We start from the raw sequence: 16,482 nt of genomic DNA on the forward strand, positions 1-16,482 counted from the left end.
GTGTTGCTTTCCTAAGCAAAGTAGGTGCTTTTAAATACCACAGCATGATCTCCAGAGCCTCAGAAAGCTCCCTTACCTCTTTCTTGACCTCTTCCTCATCTTCCAGAGTCAGTGCAGCCAGCTGCTTGGCTCTCTGCTCCATCAAGTTCACGTATCTGATGGGGTTGGATAAGGCCTCAATCACATCTAGGAACAAGGCAAACACTTCAGTGTCAAAGCCTGGTGTTGTGGCTCCAGCACTCAGGGCTTAAGGAAAAGGCAGAACAGTGGTTTTCCCTGAAGATGGTCTTTCACTGCCTGGCATTTAAACCCCCCTCTGTTTAGAGGCAATGCCAAAACACAGTTCTCTCCCTGGAGCACGGCACTTTGCCCAGGGAACGACTACATCTCGTGTGTCCTGCATGCAGAGTTTCACTTGAGTTCCAGTGGCTATTTCCTCCTCTGCAGGCTGCTGAAGATAAGAGTTGGCCTAACCCAAAGCCTCAGGCAAGGTGCTGCAAATCAGGCCATCTCCTAGAGTGAGGAGACACACTGATCCACCAGGTGCAGATGTCTGCTCACAGGACTGTTATCCCAGCCTGGCAAGTCCCACACCCCGTGCATTTTGTGTTTCAATTAACCTTTATACTCCTCAGCAAGAAAACTGTGATCCACCAGGTGCAGATGTCTGCTCACAGGACTGTTATCCCAGTCTGGCAAGTCCACACTCGTGCATTTTGTGTTTCAATTAATCTTTATATTCCTCAGCAAGAAAACTCCCTGAATAATTCAGAGTTACCTGCGTAAGTGTCAGGGACGTAGTCTTTGACCTCGATGTACACAAAGAGAGCTGGCAGTGTCAGAGGCTGGTTCCTCTCATTCCTCAAGCAGATGTAGTGATAGCCTGCAAAGTAAGGAACAGCCAGTTCACAGCATAAACCCTTCCACAGGCATTTCCAACGCACCTCTGTTATATTTGTTACTCAGAGTGTGGTGCCGACTGAGCAGGCAGCTCCAGGGGCTTCTGGGAGGGGAAGGTTTATCTGAAGGGCTTCAGGGAGAACTGTACAGACTGCTGGAAAGCCATGTGGCACTGCAGCTCAAAATGATATTCTCTGTTTATTCTTACCTATGTGATTGATGCTAAAAATGGAAATTTATTTAAATTTTTCATACATTCTGGTTTAGTACCTATGTCTGGATTGTTTTAGTTTAGTACATCTTACTTAGTTTTCAAAAGTGACCCTGGTAGTACTCAGCAACGTGAACAGCCAAATAAACTGAGATGTAACAGCCCATCCACACACAGCATCTAATTAAAAAAATATACAATGTGGCATGGTGGTCACAGTGTGTTTGCAAAAAGAGAAATTCCAGGCTGTTTTGAAAGCTGGCTATCCAGCCTTTGACTGATCACCTTGTGGCACTGAGTGCCACGTCCAGCTTGGGAGCCACACGTGTGACAGGGGTCAGGATCCAAGGCAGGAGCAGGATGTATTTACCTGGGGGAATCCTCACCTGGCTGATGTAAGCAACCCTCTCTCCAAGCAATGGCTAAATCCTTGCTTTGGGAATAGTGACAAGCCTGTGGATTTATGTGACAGCTTGATATAATAGCATCTCAATAGCATCTCAGAAAAGAGCGAAATGAAATATTCCAAGGGGTTCTCAGTTCTCTCAGCCTCCTTCAGCCAGTTTTGAGCAGGGAACAAACTCAGCCCAACAGGCTGCTCTCCACCACATGCTGTAAACTGATGATGGCTGGAGCCAAAAGCACAGAGAACGGGCCTGGGGGGAACAGCTCTGCTAAGATTTCACTTGCCCATCCCCTTCTCCTCTCCAGTCACCCACCTACCTTCCTCTGGCACTCAGCAGATCCTCCAGGAGACAGCTCCATCCAGCCAGCCAGCAGAAAATGCAGCTGGCATAGAAGAGGTGTCTGCTGGACTGACAAACTAAACTTGCTCATGAAAAAGGTGTGGAGATTATTCCTCAGGAGTAATTTGGCCAACTGTCAGGTGTGGGGGGGGACATGTGAGTTTTGTGCTGGATAAGGCACAGGGTAGAGAGTGGTACTGTTCCTTTTGCAGTGAGTAAAGCTGGGAGCACGCTCACGGCCCATATGCTTGCCCTAATTCAGCTTCCTCCCCTGGCTGGGAAATCTGGCACTGAATCTGAGCATTTCCCTTGCTCAAACTGCCAGGGTCACTGCATCTTTCTGAAACAGGATCTCCAACAAGTCTCTGGCCTGGAAAATGTGGCCAGAGTTGTCACACAAGGTAATTTTCATTTAAGTGGCCACTAACTATAGCAGAAATAATGTGATTTAGAAGAGGCCAATAATGTTATTTTTCTTTTAATTTTCAGCAATGAGGATGAAAGTCATTTTGGATTGATTTTTAAAGGTATTACAGAGATATAAAAGCTGGCATACAGGTCAGTCTTTCATGTGTGCAGAAATTACATGGAGAGGAGCAGGCTTTACTTTCATTCCCAGCCACGTCCCATTCTCACAAAGATGACATCAAAATTTGGCTGTTGCTGCTCTCTCTCCTCTTAAAAGTGTGCAATTGCCCTTTTCAGCATAAACCTGTGAGCATGAAATTGGTGTACTGGAGAGAAGGAAGTGCCAACTATGCCTCCAATGCTTCAATTCCATTGCTTTTCCTGGATGGTGAAAAATTTCAATTTCTGATGAAATATGGCATTTTTGTTTTTCAAGTCCTCATTTGCTATGAGGCTGCTGATTTGGAGCAGCTGAGATTCTGCCTGGCTGTCTCTTTTCACCACACAATGTCTGTGTGGATGGGGAGAAAGCTTTTACCTGGTCGGATTGCTAAGACTGGCAGTATCCGATGGCCAATGAATTTCCCTCCTTCTTCATACACTGCTAACCTCAAACAGGCCAGGGAGGGCAAAACCACCTGGAAGGCAATATTATTGCATTGTTAACCTTCAGCTCCTTCCATAGGCTGCACAGAACACATGCTAAAGTTTATCTAGTCATTGGAAGGAAAAAAACAAAAAGAAAACACTAAAAAAAGCTTCTCTGATTTATTTGAACTTCTAAAAATAGTAGCCTGTGCTTCTCTGAGCACAGGGGCAGTAAGGCAGGATCCTTAACTAAATACAGAAATGAAGTACACTAATTAGAAGTTCATTACAGAAGAAAAATGCTAGTGATGTTTCCAAACTTAAGCTCTGGCAGGCTGCCAAAGGAAAGCCATTCAGAAGGCCAAATTATTCAGGGAAAAGAGCACTGCTGCAAGTACCAAGTGTCTAAACACCCTTGTGAGCTACACTTGCTGAGGGAAAGCCAAAAGAAACTGTTTTGCAGGCACCTGGACTGGGGATATGCTTAACCAAGGTGCTCAGTGAGCAAAACCCAGAGGCTCTGTTAAACACTGGCTGCAGGTATTTGCAAAGTGCAATAAAACATCCACGGTGCTCAGTGCCACCTTAGAAGTTTAGAGAATTGAGTCTGACCAATACTCAGACTGAATTCTCAGCTGCATGAGCAGCTCAGAAGTAGAAGTCTTATCTCAGGTGGATAAGATTTGTGTCCTCATCACCCAGGCAGTGACTCTACAGCCCAATCTAGCAGGGCCAGCAGGCTGCTTTGGCTGTGGCAGCTCAGCCAGCTCCATGGAGCTGTGTTCCCATTGTCCTGCTGCTCCCAGCTTCCCAGGAGGGCTGCTCAGCCAGGGCACAGTGCCAGGGCACTGAACTGCTGCAGGGATCTGTGCCTGCTGCCCCTTCCATCCCCAGCTGTGCCACCCAAACCACCAAGGGCACTCCAGACTCACTGCTTTTAGCAGCAGCCGCCCACCTGGAGCAGCCAAAGCTCAGCAGGAGCAGCTGAACTGTGAAATAACTACTCAGAATCTCCTTTTCCTGCTTTCTAACAAGTGCAAACTTTCAGTAAGCCATGGAAAGACCCCACTGGACAGGGATTTAAAAAAAGCACAATTCCTTCTTGGGAAGCAAGTGTTACACCAACCTTCTTGAACACTATGGCTTCCTCTTCCCAGACTGGATTCACTGCGTTGCCTTGGGAGGTCTTGGTCTTCAGAGCTTTCCTCCTGGTATCCACAGGCAGGCCAAACATGTCCACCTCCACATAGGTACCAACTTTTTTATCAGAAAGGAACTGACCTGAAATGATCTAAAGCCAAAGAAGCATTCTCAGAGATGCCTGTGGTGGATTAGGAAATGAGTGGCTGCAATGCAGATGCATAGCTCTCATTAATGATCAGGTGGTGGGCATTTAAAATAGAACCAAAACAACACTAATCCCACAATAAACAGGAAAAAAATTCCAATATTTAACTGCAGGCACAGAAAAACAGCTTGTGAGGCCTGGTTTCCTGTGACCCTGTGATCCTGAATTCCCCTATGAGCAGTAATGTGGTTGAGACCAGGCTGCTGCCCTTCCCTCAGCAGGAACACTCATTTGGATCTCCTCCTCAATCTGTATGCCTAGTTCCTGAGAGCTCTTAAGTTCTATCTAGTCTCAACAACAGGTTCAAAAAATGCTTGAAAAAACAGAGGTTTAAATGGCAGAGAAATTATACATATGCTTTAAGCTGTGAGGGAGAAAACAACCTTTTAAGTTTGTGTTCTAACAAAGGCTCTTCACAGATGAGTTTTAATATGAAAATAAAATTGCAAAATAGCTGATCTTTCCTAGTTCTTATTTTTAACAGGCAGCACAACTCTCAGCTTGAAAAAGTGGAATAAAGATCTGCAATTACTTCAGGAAGCTGAAGAGGCACAGGAGTGTGCAGCACTGTACTTTAACAAACTGAGGCTTGCCTAAAGCAAACCAGTCGAGTGCCAGCTGTGCCTGTTGAGCAGTGACACTGTGACCAGCAGAGGCAGCTGCCTCCTGGCTCCTGCCTGCTCATCCCCGGGCCAGAGCTGTGCCTCTCCTCACAGCTGCTGAGTGCTCCACCTCCATTTGCTCTAACTGCACAAGAAAGTGCCTCTAAACCCACAGGAGGGCCCTGAAAGCTTCCATGAGTGCAGGTCACCACCACAGGTCACCCACACGTCCTCTTCTGCTGCTGTGCATATCACAGATTATTCCTTCATCCACATCCTCCCAGCAGGCTCTGTGCTCTCCTGCCTGCAGAGGAAACACTTCTTTTCCCTCAGTGCAAACAGGAGGATATTTTGCAGGTGGACTCTGTAACACAGAGGTTGTTCTAAGGGGTGAGCCCATTAGAGGAGCAGCAGGACTCCAGAAAGTTTATGGCTTTATAGCTGGAGATGTAGAAGTGAATTCACAAGTGAATTTGTCCCCCTGTCACAGCCAATGCAATCTATGCCCTTGAACACTTATGCAGGTAATTCTCCATCTGCACATTCCTGGCAGTCCCTAAACTTCATTAGAGGTCCTTAAAAAGGAACAAGGAAAACCAAGTTGGCAATGAATTGCAGCTGACATTTATGGTTCCACAGTTCTGCTGGAGAACTTTCAGAAAACCAGGAAAATTTATTTATCCCAAGCATGTAGTGCTCTATCTATTCCAGTCCAACCTCCCACTTCACAACAGCCTGTTTTAAATCCAGCCCTTTGTTTCTAAAAACACAGCCAAACTGCTCCTAAATCCACAGACCTCCCAGTTCTGTGATTCTGTAATTACTTCTATGGCAAAGAATACATACAATAAAAATATATTGATTTCTCCTACAATGCAAAATGCGAGGCAGAATTTAAAAATCAAATGTTGCTCCATGAAATTAAATTAATTTTATTTTCTTGGCTTAGTATAGTAATTTTCAAGGTTCCTGCACCACAAAAATATAAATACATCCATGCTCTGGCATTGCCATGGGAGCACTTCCACCAGCTACATACATACCTTGACAGACAGAGTGTTGGCCACTATTCCATCCACTATTCCCTCAGTAAATGGATCAAAGTGCTTGTCTGGCCTTCTCATGAATTCTGGCTTTAACCTGTAGCCACTTTTGCCATTGTACTCGTACATTCCCATGTTTATTTGCATAGACAAATCTGGATGTGAAAAATATTGGAAAGAGTTACCTTCTGGACAGGTAATAATTTCAAAAAGCAATAATAAAATTTTTAAAAATGACTGTAATTTCATACTGACTGTAACAGAAACAGTACAAGCCTGGGTTAAACACTAATTAGCAGCTCTCTGGTATACTTTAATCCCTAGCTAATTTCTGACAAGTACAGTCTTTCCTACCAAGCAGCAGGGAGAAGTGGACGTGTGCAGCTCTCCAAAGGCAGACACCAGCAGGACTTACCCACGGTTTGGAAGTTGAGGGCGACCATCTGGCAGCCAGCATTCCAGAAGACTTGGGGCATGTAGTTGGAGGAGTCCACTCGTGTTCCCTTGGGGTAAATCCTGCTCAGCTGCATTTTGTTGTACCTGAGCAGTGAGCAGTTAAGGTGCAGAACACGTGACAAGAATCACCTGGCAAGTGAGAAGGGCAGCTGCGGGGTTAAATGCAGGTAATTCTTTCCAGAGTGGCCACGGGTTCCTCACTGGATTTCTCCAAGCATCATGCTTCCAGGTGGCCACAGTTTTGTAGGAGATCTGATAAATATGGGGCAATTAAAGGTGCTGCTTGTTCCTGCAGAGAGTACTCAGAACAAGCAGGGAAAGAGCACAGGCAGATCCATTAGGAAGATCACATTCATAAAATTCCATTTATCTTTACATTCCTACTTAGGGATTTCCTTAGGATTACATTTACAGCTGGTTGCAAACAGTGAATATTCCTCTGGAGCAGGGAGAGGTGTTCAATTAAAAAGTGGTTTTCTGCAATGACATTAGAATTGGCCTCTAGATGGACAGAAATGACAAGTGTACACATCTTCTGGCTGAGTCTACAAATCTGTGAGATGAGAACGTGCTGCAGGCAATCCTTGGAAGGAGCTTTCCATTAATCTCCTTTGAGGCACTGTTTTATCTCTTTATCTATTTTACTTCATTCTTAACTGCAACCATGAGGAGAGACCCATTTATCTTTACATTCCTACTTAGGGATTTCCTTAGGATTACATTTACAGCTGGTTGCAAACAGTGAATATTCCTCTGGAGCAGGGAGAGGTGTTCAATTAAAAAGTGGTTTTCTGCAATGACATTAGAATTGGCCTCTAGATGGACAGAAATGACAAGTGTACACATTTTCTGGCTGAGTCTACAAATCTGTGAGATGAGAACGTGCTGCAGGCAATCCTTGGAAGGAGCTTTCCATTAATCTCCTTTGAGGCACTGTTTTATCTGTTTATTTTATTTCATTCTTAACTGAGGAGAACTGTTTATTTCATTCATGAGGAGAGACTGAGAAACATCAAAAGGTCTAACCAGAATGCTCCTTAGCTTTGCTTTACAAGTTATAAAAATCAAAAAAAAAAAGAGAAATTGTGTGGCCAATAAATCAGTAGGGGTATGATGGCAAAGCAAGTGTTCTCATGTGACTTTGCAAAAAAAGTCAGCCACATTTTGACAATTTGCTCACCATAATTCTTACCACTCCATATAGTCCCTTGGGGTAAATCCTGCTCAGCTGCATTTTGTTGTACCTGAGCAGTGAGCAGTTAAGGTGCAGAACACGTGACAAGAATCACCTGGCAAGTGAGAAGGGCAGCTGCAGGGTTAAATGCAGGTAATTCTTTCCAGAGTGGCCACGGGTTTCTCACTGGATTTCTCCAAGCATCATGCTTCCAGGTGGCCACAGTTTTGTAGGAGATCTGATAAATATGGGGCAATTAAAGGTGCTGCTTGTTCCTGCAGAGAGTACTCAGAACAAGCAGGGAAAGAGCACAGGCAGATCCATTAGGAAGATCACATTCATAAAATTCCATTTATCTTTACATTCCTACTTAGGGATTTCCTTAGGAGTACGTTTACAGCTGGTTGCAAACAGTGAATATTCCTCTGGTGCAGGGAGAGGTGCTCAATTAAAAAGTGGTTTTCTGCAATGACATTAGAATTGGCCTCTAGATGGACAGAAATGACAAGTGCACACATTTTCTGGCTGAGTCTACAAATCTGTGAGATGAGAACGTGCTGCAGGCAATCCTTGGAAGGAGCTTTCCATTAATCTCCTTTGAGGCACTGTTTTATCTGTTTATTTTATTTCATTCTTAACTGAGGAGAACTGTTTATTTCATTCATGAGGAGAGACTGAGAAACATCAAAAGGTCTAACCAGAATGTTCCTTAGCTTTTCTTTAGAAGATATAAAAATCAAAAAAATTGAGAAATTGTGTGGCCAATAAATCAGTAGGGGTATGATGGCAAAGCAAGTGTTCTCATGTGACTTTGCAAAAAAAGTCAGCCACATTTTGACAATTTGCTCACCATAATTCTTACCACTCCATATAGGATGATAAATTTAACAATCAGAATTAGGTCTTCAATATGTCATTTATGCCTATTCCCTGTAGTCCTAGCCCACAGCACCAAGACTCATGCCAGTTTTTAAATTAGCTCATCAGAACTCAGGCCAATTAATTCATTTAGAAAGATAAAATCTTTAGAAAGAATAAAATCTAATCTACAAATTTCATTTGGGTTCCCTATTTCCCCAGCTCCTGTCTCTGAATTCCAATAAAGCTCTGTAGCTGATCTCAGATATAGAAGGACTTAGGAAGCCCCTTTCTCAAAGTCAAGGATACTCCACAAATTCCACAGGAGACTTTGTAAGCTGCTCAAGCCCTTTGGTTTCCACGAAGGAAGACATCTCAAAGCTTTTGTTGCGTTCTGCAGGTTTAGAGGGGAGATAAAACCGGTGATAAAACAGGTTAGAGCACAAACTGGAGTGGTTTAGTGCCAGTCCCCAGTCCCCAGTCCCACCTACAGCTCACCAGCTCTTTTCAGCCTGATCCCACGGAATTTCCACTGCCAGCAGTGACCTTGCTCTGCAGGCACTCAGGGCTCCACCTGCAGTGCCCAAAGCTGATGCTGCACCAGCTGCAGGCAACAGTGGGGGCAGAGCACCGTGGGTGTACCTGAGAGGGTGAGCCCAGAGATCCCACTGTGACACAGGGGGGCTGCAGCAGCTTGCTGGGGGCACTGCTGGACCTCTGGCTTGTCTCTGCAGGCTGATGTGAGGCTGGGAGCCACTTGGAGCTGTAAGAACTGATGTCCATGTCAGACTGAAGTGAGCAGAGCAGTGCAGTGGCTCTCAGTACATCAGGGGCAAGGTCACAGCTGTCAAAGCCACCAAACACCACTACCCAGCCATCCCTAAAGGTTCCCTCCTGTGCCCCAGCAGGGACTCAGACCTAATCCCCAGCTGATATCAGGCTTTTATGATCTCTTTCATTTGGTGAAACTTTCTGATCTGCCAGAGGTGAACAGCTCCTCCTCCACATCTGAGCTGGTAGGAACAAACATCAGTTTGTGCATCGCTTGTCACTCACCTTTGCCTGATGTGGGCACAGCCTCTCAATGCACGCAGGCACCAGGGTGCAGCAGAGCCTAAGTCAAGACCCTGCTAGCTTCAGTACCTTCCCTTCAGTGCAGAGGAAAGGGTTTCTGTAAACCAACAGCCTCCCACTTCATCCCAACCAGCCCTGTGGCTGCCTAGAAGGGCCACAGCTCTGGAGGTCAAATCCATTAACTCAGCTCTGATCTGTTTAAAAATTAGGGGATCAGTGCCTGTGTTGGAGCAAGATCTCTCCAGCCTCACCACTTTACTGAAAGCAACCAGTAAGGCAGAGAAAAAGTCTGGTCTCATCCAGGTTTAGAGATGAGTGTAACTGTGCAGGGCTGGCCAGCTCCCCAGAGTCAAACTGCCAAGCTGCAGGGGAGGCACAAAACTGAACAAAAGCTCAGAGGAGCAGGACAGAAACAGGTGGGCACTGTCCTCCTAAGGAGCCAAAAAGGAAGCAGTGGATCCAAAGAAATATCTAGGGCCACTGTGAGAGGAAAATGTGCTGCCAGACTGGGAACTACACACCATTCTCAGCCTGTGCTGAAGAGTCAGAGGGTGAACGTGGGTTTCCAAAAGTAATTCTCTACCTCTAGGAGAGCTGGGACTCACCTTTATGGTGGTCCCTATTTCTAATCAGCAACCATCATGCTACCTGCTATTATTCACAGCTGTTATCTCCTAATGGTGAAGAGTTCCTGTTATTTCCTAAAGGCTGCTCTCCTACCCCTCTTTCTTCCTTTCTAACACATAATATCCTTTCTTTCTCCAGCTGGCTCACCTCCATCTCAGCTTCTCACAAAGACACTGAGATTATTCTTATTCCAGCTACCCCCTACTGATGGCACAGCACTAGCAACACACATGTACTGGTCTTATCCTATTTAGAATGTAGGTGCTACAATTTCTTGTAGTAATAAACTCTTATTTCCCAGCCTTGTCTTTAAGTAGAGCATTTGTGGGAAACCAGAGCTGGTAGCTGTTAAAGGATTTGGTTACCAACTGTCCAGAGCTTAATCAGACTCATAATTAAAATAAGAACAATTATTTCCTTGTAGTATCTGGAGAGGATTAAGGGACCTGCCCTTTGAAGAAAAGGCTGTGCAGGAGAGACATTTCTTTCTTGTGATACATTACACTGTGCTATCTTATCAGGAGCAAATTACTGCAGAGTGAACAAATAACTCATGGAAAACTGTCTGAAAATTGTGGAAAAATGCACTTACAGCTACTTGCTGCCAGAGAGGAGGGAACCTTTCTAGTGAGGGCAGTCAGGGCCCTGGTACAGATCCACTGCTATTCAATATTTCTGTTACCAGCTTGGATGCAAGACCAGAAAATGCTCTTTTAAAACGTGTGAATGACAGAAGCAGTGAGGTACTGCTGTCACCACAGAGGTCTGGATCACAAATCCAAACAAACTCTGAATAAAACGTAATATATGAGCAAAGTGCTGTAACACTGAAACTATAAAACTGTATAAAAGACAAGTATGGAACTCTACAATTAACAAAGTGAGGTCAAGTGAACAAAAATAAAATTTTTGGGAAACAGCTGGATAGATAGCCAACTGAAAAGCAGTCCTCATTTAATCCCTTCTTTATTCAGCTCCTTTAATGAAGATCCAGCAGTGAGTCCAGACCAAGACTAAGACCAGAACACCCAAGTTGTTCTTTAGCCAGCCAGCAACATTTACCACCTAGGGCCATATTTATCACATAAATTAAATTTTTGGTGTTTGACACAAACACCAAAAATTTAATTCCTTAACAATATGAATTCACTGAAACTCTATTATTGATCAAAGGTCACATCAGGACTTAGGAGAAAAATCTGGACAGCAGCAGATCTTTACAAAAAGCAAAACTCAGAAAGGCAAAGGCATGTGAACAGAAAGAAAAAAACCCAAACCCTACATGAGACAATTCTGTAACAGCTGCATCAACTTGTAGTGCTAGGATTCACATGGCTTCCTTTCCAGAAGGCACATCTCCTTCCCACTGTGCTCTTGTAACTCTCATTAGAGCTGGAGGAGATTATAAACACCCAAAGGGACACTACTGCAGGGAACAAGCACAGCTCCCTGCACGCTGCTGGGACTGCTCGTGTGTGGTATCTGTAGAAATACCCACATACAAATGAACACTTGGGAACTTCCTACATGTTTGTTATTCATCACAAGCAAATGCCAGATCTTGTACAGAGACATGGACTTAGGCAACAATTACCTGTCCTCTGCCAAGGACACAACAAATCCGGAATAAATTAAAATCCTGTGCACTTCTTTAACTAAAAAGCTTCAAAAGCACATTAAAACCTGTCAAAACAAAGTGAAAAAGGGCAGGCAGACAGTGGGGGGTGTGCATCAAGGAAGGCAGAGATGCTGCAGTGCTTCCTGAGGATGTCACTGAGTGCATTCCTAGCAAGGCATCTTCTGTAAAGGCCAGCAGGGGGTGAAATTATGGCCCTTTCTTTACAACACAGAGGCAGAAAGTGAATCTGCATGTGGGGAAGGGCAGACTCTGTTACCCTGAATCTTCTACAGAAGTACTAAAGGCAAAAAGAAGTAGGAATATTTATGACCACTTTTCTCAAACTGCTTCAGCCATGGATGAAAAAGACAATGTAAGCACATAACTTTCAAAACTGTTTTTGAAATGTCAGCATGTTTACTGTTGATGAAATTGGATATTTAGACTTAAAGAGGTTTCAAAACACAAATGGATTTATTTGGCTGGATACCAAGGGAACATTTTCTGTTTGTGTTCCTGTATCTAACTGAGAGGAAGCCAAGCAGCATCTCTGCAGAACTCTGCCAAACACTTGCCAGGTAATTTTAAGATGTTTCTTACTTACTTTTTGATACTTCGAATGACTCAAACTTCACAGGCTGGATGTAGTTTACCAGGTTAGACATCTCTTCTGTGGCCATAGCCTCACTCCCAGCAGTACCCTAGGCAAGAGAAGGGAAAATGCTGCAGTTGGGTCTGTCCACCAGAGGCCACAAATGCCAAAGTTTTCTATCAGTTGTGGTGTCTTTCACTGCCCCTGGCTAGAGAAGGCAATGCTTCAGGTAGGGAGTGCCCATAGGAAAGAACAAAGCAGGCTGGAAAAATGTAAATGTTTACATTGAACTGATGCTCTGTTCATTCTTTTTCCGTGGCTCCCAGGGAAGGGACTGCATTGCCTCCAGCCCTGCACAGTGCTGAGCACATGCATCCGTGCTCCTGGATAAACAATAAGCTCTCCGTTTTTGAGGTCAGGTTTGTCGTCCAACAATGCTAAACACCACAGGCAGCTGCCTCAAACAGATCTGCTGTGGTGCTATTTGTTCCTAATCTTGAGAAAACAGAAGCACAAACACAGCAAAGACGTGCTTCCTTGGGGAAGCGGGTGCTGAGCTCGCCGCTGCTCTGCCTCTCCTTCTCCACTGGATGGCAGCTCCACTCCTGCTAACAGGCACCAACCCATCCCCAAACCACATCTCACAGCCTTACTTCATCCATCGACGACTTCTTGCAGTCGTCATCATAGTCATCATCGTCGTCGCTCTCCATCTCTGCTTCTCCTGAAAAGTTTCAAGCGGAAGACAATGAATGGCTGAGGAAACAGTGGCAATCAGCAGTGACAAATGCAAGAGGGGTGTGCAAGCAGCAGTGCTGGGGGCAGCCTGTGCTGTGCTTTTTGTCCCAGCACCGATCAAACCCAGCACTGCTGCCGAGGGACCCATCCATGCTCAGCATGGATTTCAGGCCTTATTGCCCCACCAAACAGGAGCTCTTCCTTTGCAGCTGCTTGATGCTTATTCTTTGGCAATCAGCACTGAGAGGAGAGCGCAGTGTGCTCAGTGTGTGGGCAGATTCACAGACTGCTCTGAGATATCCCGAGTTTGGGACACAGCCCTAGGCTTTGGAGGTGTGAGTCCAGCCTCCTGCTGCTGCAGGGTCCGAGCAGGACCTCCAGGGAGTGCCTCAGCCCCTCTGGGAAGCAGCAGCCTGCACGGGGTGAAGAAATGAATGTGAAAATGTGAAAATGGATGTGCTTCTGCTGTGCCGTGCTGCGAGGGCTGCCTGGCAGAACGCTGCTGTGCTGGCCATGCCCCAGCCCTGCCCTGTGCTGAGCAGAGCTGGCACGGTCTGGCACAGGAGCCAAAGTGCAGCAGCTGCCAGCAAAGCCCTGGGCAGGGCCCTTTGGGTGCCTGGCAGAGCTGAGCCGTGCCAGCTGAGGGCACTGCAAACCCAGCAATGGCAGGAGGTGCCCAAGGCTCCTCCTGTCCCTGAGAGCTGGGAGCGAATGCACCAAACCAAGCACATCTGCCTGGCCTGATTGCAGGGCACTCACCAAACTTCCACGGCAAGGCGAGAATTCTTTAATGTTAATTAGCAAAGGCCTCCCCTCGCCTTCAAAATGTTTAGATTGGTTGCATCACAAATTAAATCATTAAGGAATATCAAGTTTATCTTTGCCTTTAGAAACCCTTCCTGTGGGCCTGGCTGTCATGAAGTGTACCCTGTGCATCTTAAGGCTCTGCAAAGGAAGATTTACTTATCTGCAGTCACCTATCCACAGCTGTAAGAGTGACAACTCTCCCTGAAGACTTTATTCCACAAACCTCCCATCTTTCTTCAGCAGTGGCAGCACAAAAATCTAACTACTGTGCAGCATTCCCAAGCTCTCCAGAGAATGGTAATTCAGTCTCAGCTCCTCCTGCCAGGTGGGGCCTAATCCCAAGTGCCCTGAGTCCATAAAGAACTCCTCTGCTCCAGCAGGTCTGGCTCCCTTCTGAGCACAGGGAGCACTCATGAGTGTGCCTTGCACAACCCAAGGATGACTGCCCAGCCTGCACTTCCTTCCAGATGCAGATGTTGAAATGTCAGGCTTTTATTCATCAACACAGTTCTTCCTGGATGTTTCATTGAGGAAAATAACATGATTGCTCAACAGGCTCAGGGGATGGCTCAGGGAGCCTCAGCACAATGCAGAGAGCCAGGCAAGCTCTCACAGGATCTGCACTGACAGTCTTTGGATGGGGAGCTCTCAGCTGATTTAACCAGACTGGCAAAAGAGCCCTTTGCACAGAACACCAGAAGGGGGAGGTGGGCAGGTTCTGGCCAGCTTGCCCCTCTGAGACCAGAGGTACATGATAGCCTGTTCCTGCTGGAAGTGCCCAGACAAGAAAGTACACAGCGCACGGTTGGTTTATTTAAAAACATCTAACACTAATACTCCCAAGGAGATCAAATCTCATTTTCAAGTTCTGCATCAGACAGCAAAAGCAGGACAAGTAACACACAGGACTGGAATCAAAAAGAGAGTTTCAGGAGGTGTGGTACATCTGCACTGCCTTTCCCCCAGCAGCACGGCCCTCTCTCCCTGGTGCATGGCAGGGACACAGAGCCACCCTGAGGCTGTCTAAGGGACAATTAGCTGTAACACCATCATTACTGTCTGCATTTAGATGGGACCGAAAACCCAGGTCAGCATAGGACCTCTTCAGTGCTCCCTGGCACACAAATACAGTGAAGATAGTCCTTCTCCAAGGAAGCCAAACAAAAGCCTGCCCATGGACAGAGGCAGCCAGAAGAATATCAAGAAATCAGAGGATGCTGCTCCCTACCACGAGTTAAAACACAGGTGCTGCCAAGCACTCACAGGCAGAAGGGCACAGGAAAGTCAGAGGGCAGCTTGAAGGATGTTTTCAAGGAGCTGTCCCTGCTGAGTGGGGCAGTGTGGAGGAGATATAAAAGTGCTCCTTGGGAGAAACAACGAGTGGGCAAAGGAGGCTGAACCCCAGCTGAAGGGTAGAGGGGTTCAACCCGTAATACTGACTGGTGGATGATCAGCAAAGGAGGCTGAACCCCAGCTGAAGGGTAGAGGGGTTCAACCCAGTAATACTGACTGGAGAGCTGGGAATCACAAGCCAGATCCCTGGGTGGAGGAAGCACTGTGCTAAACATTATCCATTCTCATCCTCCTGACAGATACTGGCAGCCTAATAAAACCAAAGGTTAGACAGTGCTGAAATTCAGAGGAATCTGGTAGTCTGCTTTCTCAGACCCTTTCAAACAATGGCCAGGATGAATTATGAATGTGGTTCTTGCTGGTGCAGCTTGTTAACTCTGCAACATTTGGGCAGCCACCAGCATCCCGGGGGACAATCACCTTTTGGGTTTTTTCCACTGTACATCAGCACTGGATGATTTTTAAAAAGGGAAAAATAAACTTTATTCAGTTTGATAAACCATTTTGCTTTGTAACTGGTCTCAGCTGGCATCAGCAGCAGTTACATACACTGAGCCTAAAACCTTTTCTGTAGTTTTCCATTTAGGCATCACAAAAGCATGGAGCCAATTCTGCTCTCTGTCTCTGTCTCCCATGACTCCTTCCTTACAGCACCCACTGCTCTGACAGAACCATCATCCTATCAGTGAGAAATGAACAATCTGCTTATTTAACAGCATTTAAATACTGCTCCATTAGCAAGCTTTGGCTCCTTTCAGTGTGGGCCTGCTCTTGGTGAAATGCAGAACTGCCACTGCTCCTCCTGCACTGTGACAGAACTCCTGGTCATTGTGCAGGACCAGCCAGGTCTGAGAGGCTTGTTTACCAAAATTGCAATCTACCTCACCAGGGCTATCTCAGAAATTCTTCTTCTGCCTCGTCAGCTTTGCTCTACTTTTAGGAAAAGTTTTTTTCCACTGACATGTACTGAAGTCACTTCCCACATCAGTTTTATGGGCATCCTGCAAGGCATCCTACAAAGCTCAGAATTCTTCCTTCCATTATTGCTACTATTTCACCAGCACTACACTTTTATATGGTCTTATAACACATCAAAAACGTGGGTTTACTGGAGTTTAAATCTGACCTCAAGCAGTGTAAGACACAGCAAATCTTGATATCAGCTCCAGTATGAATTTCCACTTTGTTTTGCACTGCTGTGAAAAAACTCATTTAGAATCTCCAGAAGGCCAAATCAGCACAGCTTTCTCCTGGAGATCAGCAGCAATTCTGATAGGAGCTACACAACCCAACAGAGTAGTTTGAACAATATGTCCAAGTTGCTAAATGTCAAGATTAT

At 45.7% G+C, this 16,482-nt stretch overlaps 1 protein-coding gene across 4 annotated transcripts in view; it reads right to left on the minus strand.

Annotated features, from left to right (window-relative positions):
- PLCB1 (phospholipase C beta 1) overlaps positions 1-16,482 on the minus strand; it is a 332,534-nt gene that overhangs the window by 69,529 nt on the left and 246,523 nt on the right. For all 4 annotated transcript variants that reach the window (XM_041474010.1, XM_041474013.1, XM_041474012.1 and 1 more), the window contains exons 15-23: positions 12,899-12,969; positions 12,258-12,354; positions 8,644-8,728; positions 6,262-6,386; positions 5,847-6,001; positions 3,980-4,144; positions 2,804-2,903; positions 779-883; positions 77-186 (exon numbers count right to left, since the gene is read on the minus strand). In XM_041474010.1, coding sequence (XP_041329944.1) covers positions 77-186; positions 779-883; positions 2,804-2,903; positions 3,980-4,144; positions 5,847-6,001; positions 6,262-6,386; positions 8,644-8,728; positions 12,258-12,354; positions 12,899-12,969 — 1,013 coding nt within the window. The remainder of the gene's footprint in view (positions 1-76; positions 187-778; positions 884-2,803; positions 2,904-3,979; positions 4,145-5,846; positions 6,002-6,261; positions 6,387-8,643; positions 8,729-12,257; positions 12,355-12,898; positions 12,970-16,482) is intronic.

This window comes from Pyrgilauda ruficollis, unplaced genomic scaffold (genome assembly GCF_017590135.1).
Source record: "Pyrgilauda ruficollis isolate IOZ18807 unplaced genomic scaffold, ASM1759013v1 scaffold31, whole genome shotgun sequence".
In the NCBI taxonomy this organism is placed as follows: domain Eukaryota; kingdom Metazoa; phylum Chordata; class Aves; order Passeriformes; family Passeridae; genus Pyrgilauda; species Pyrgilauda ruficollis.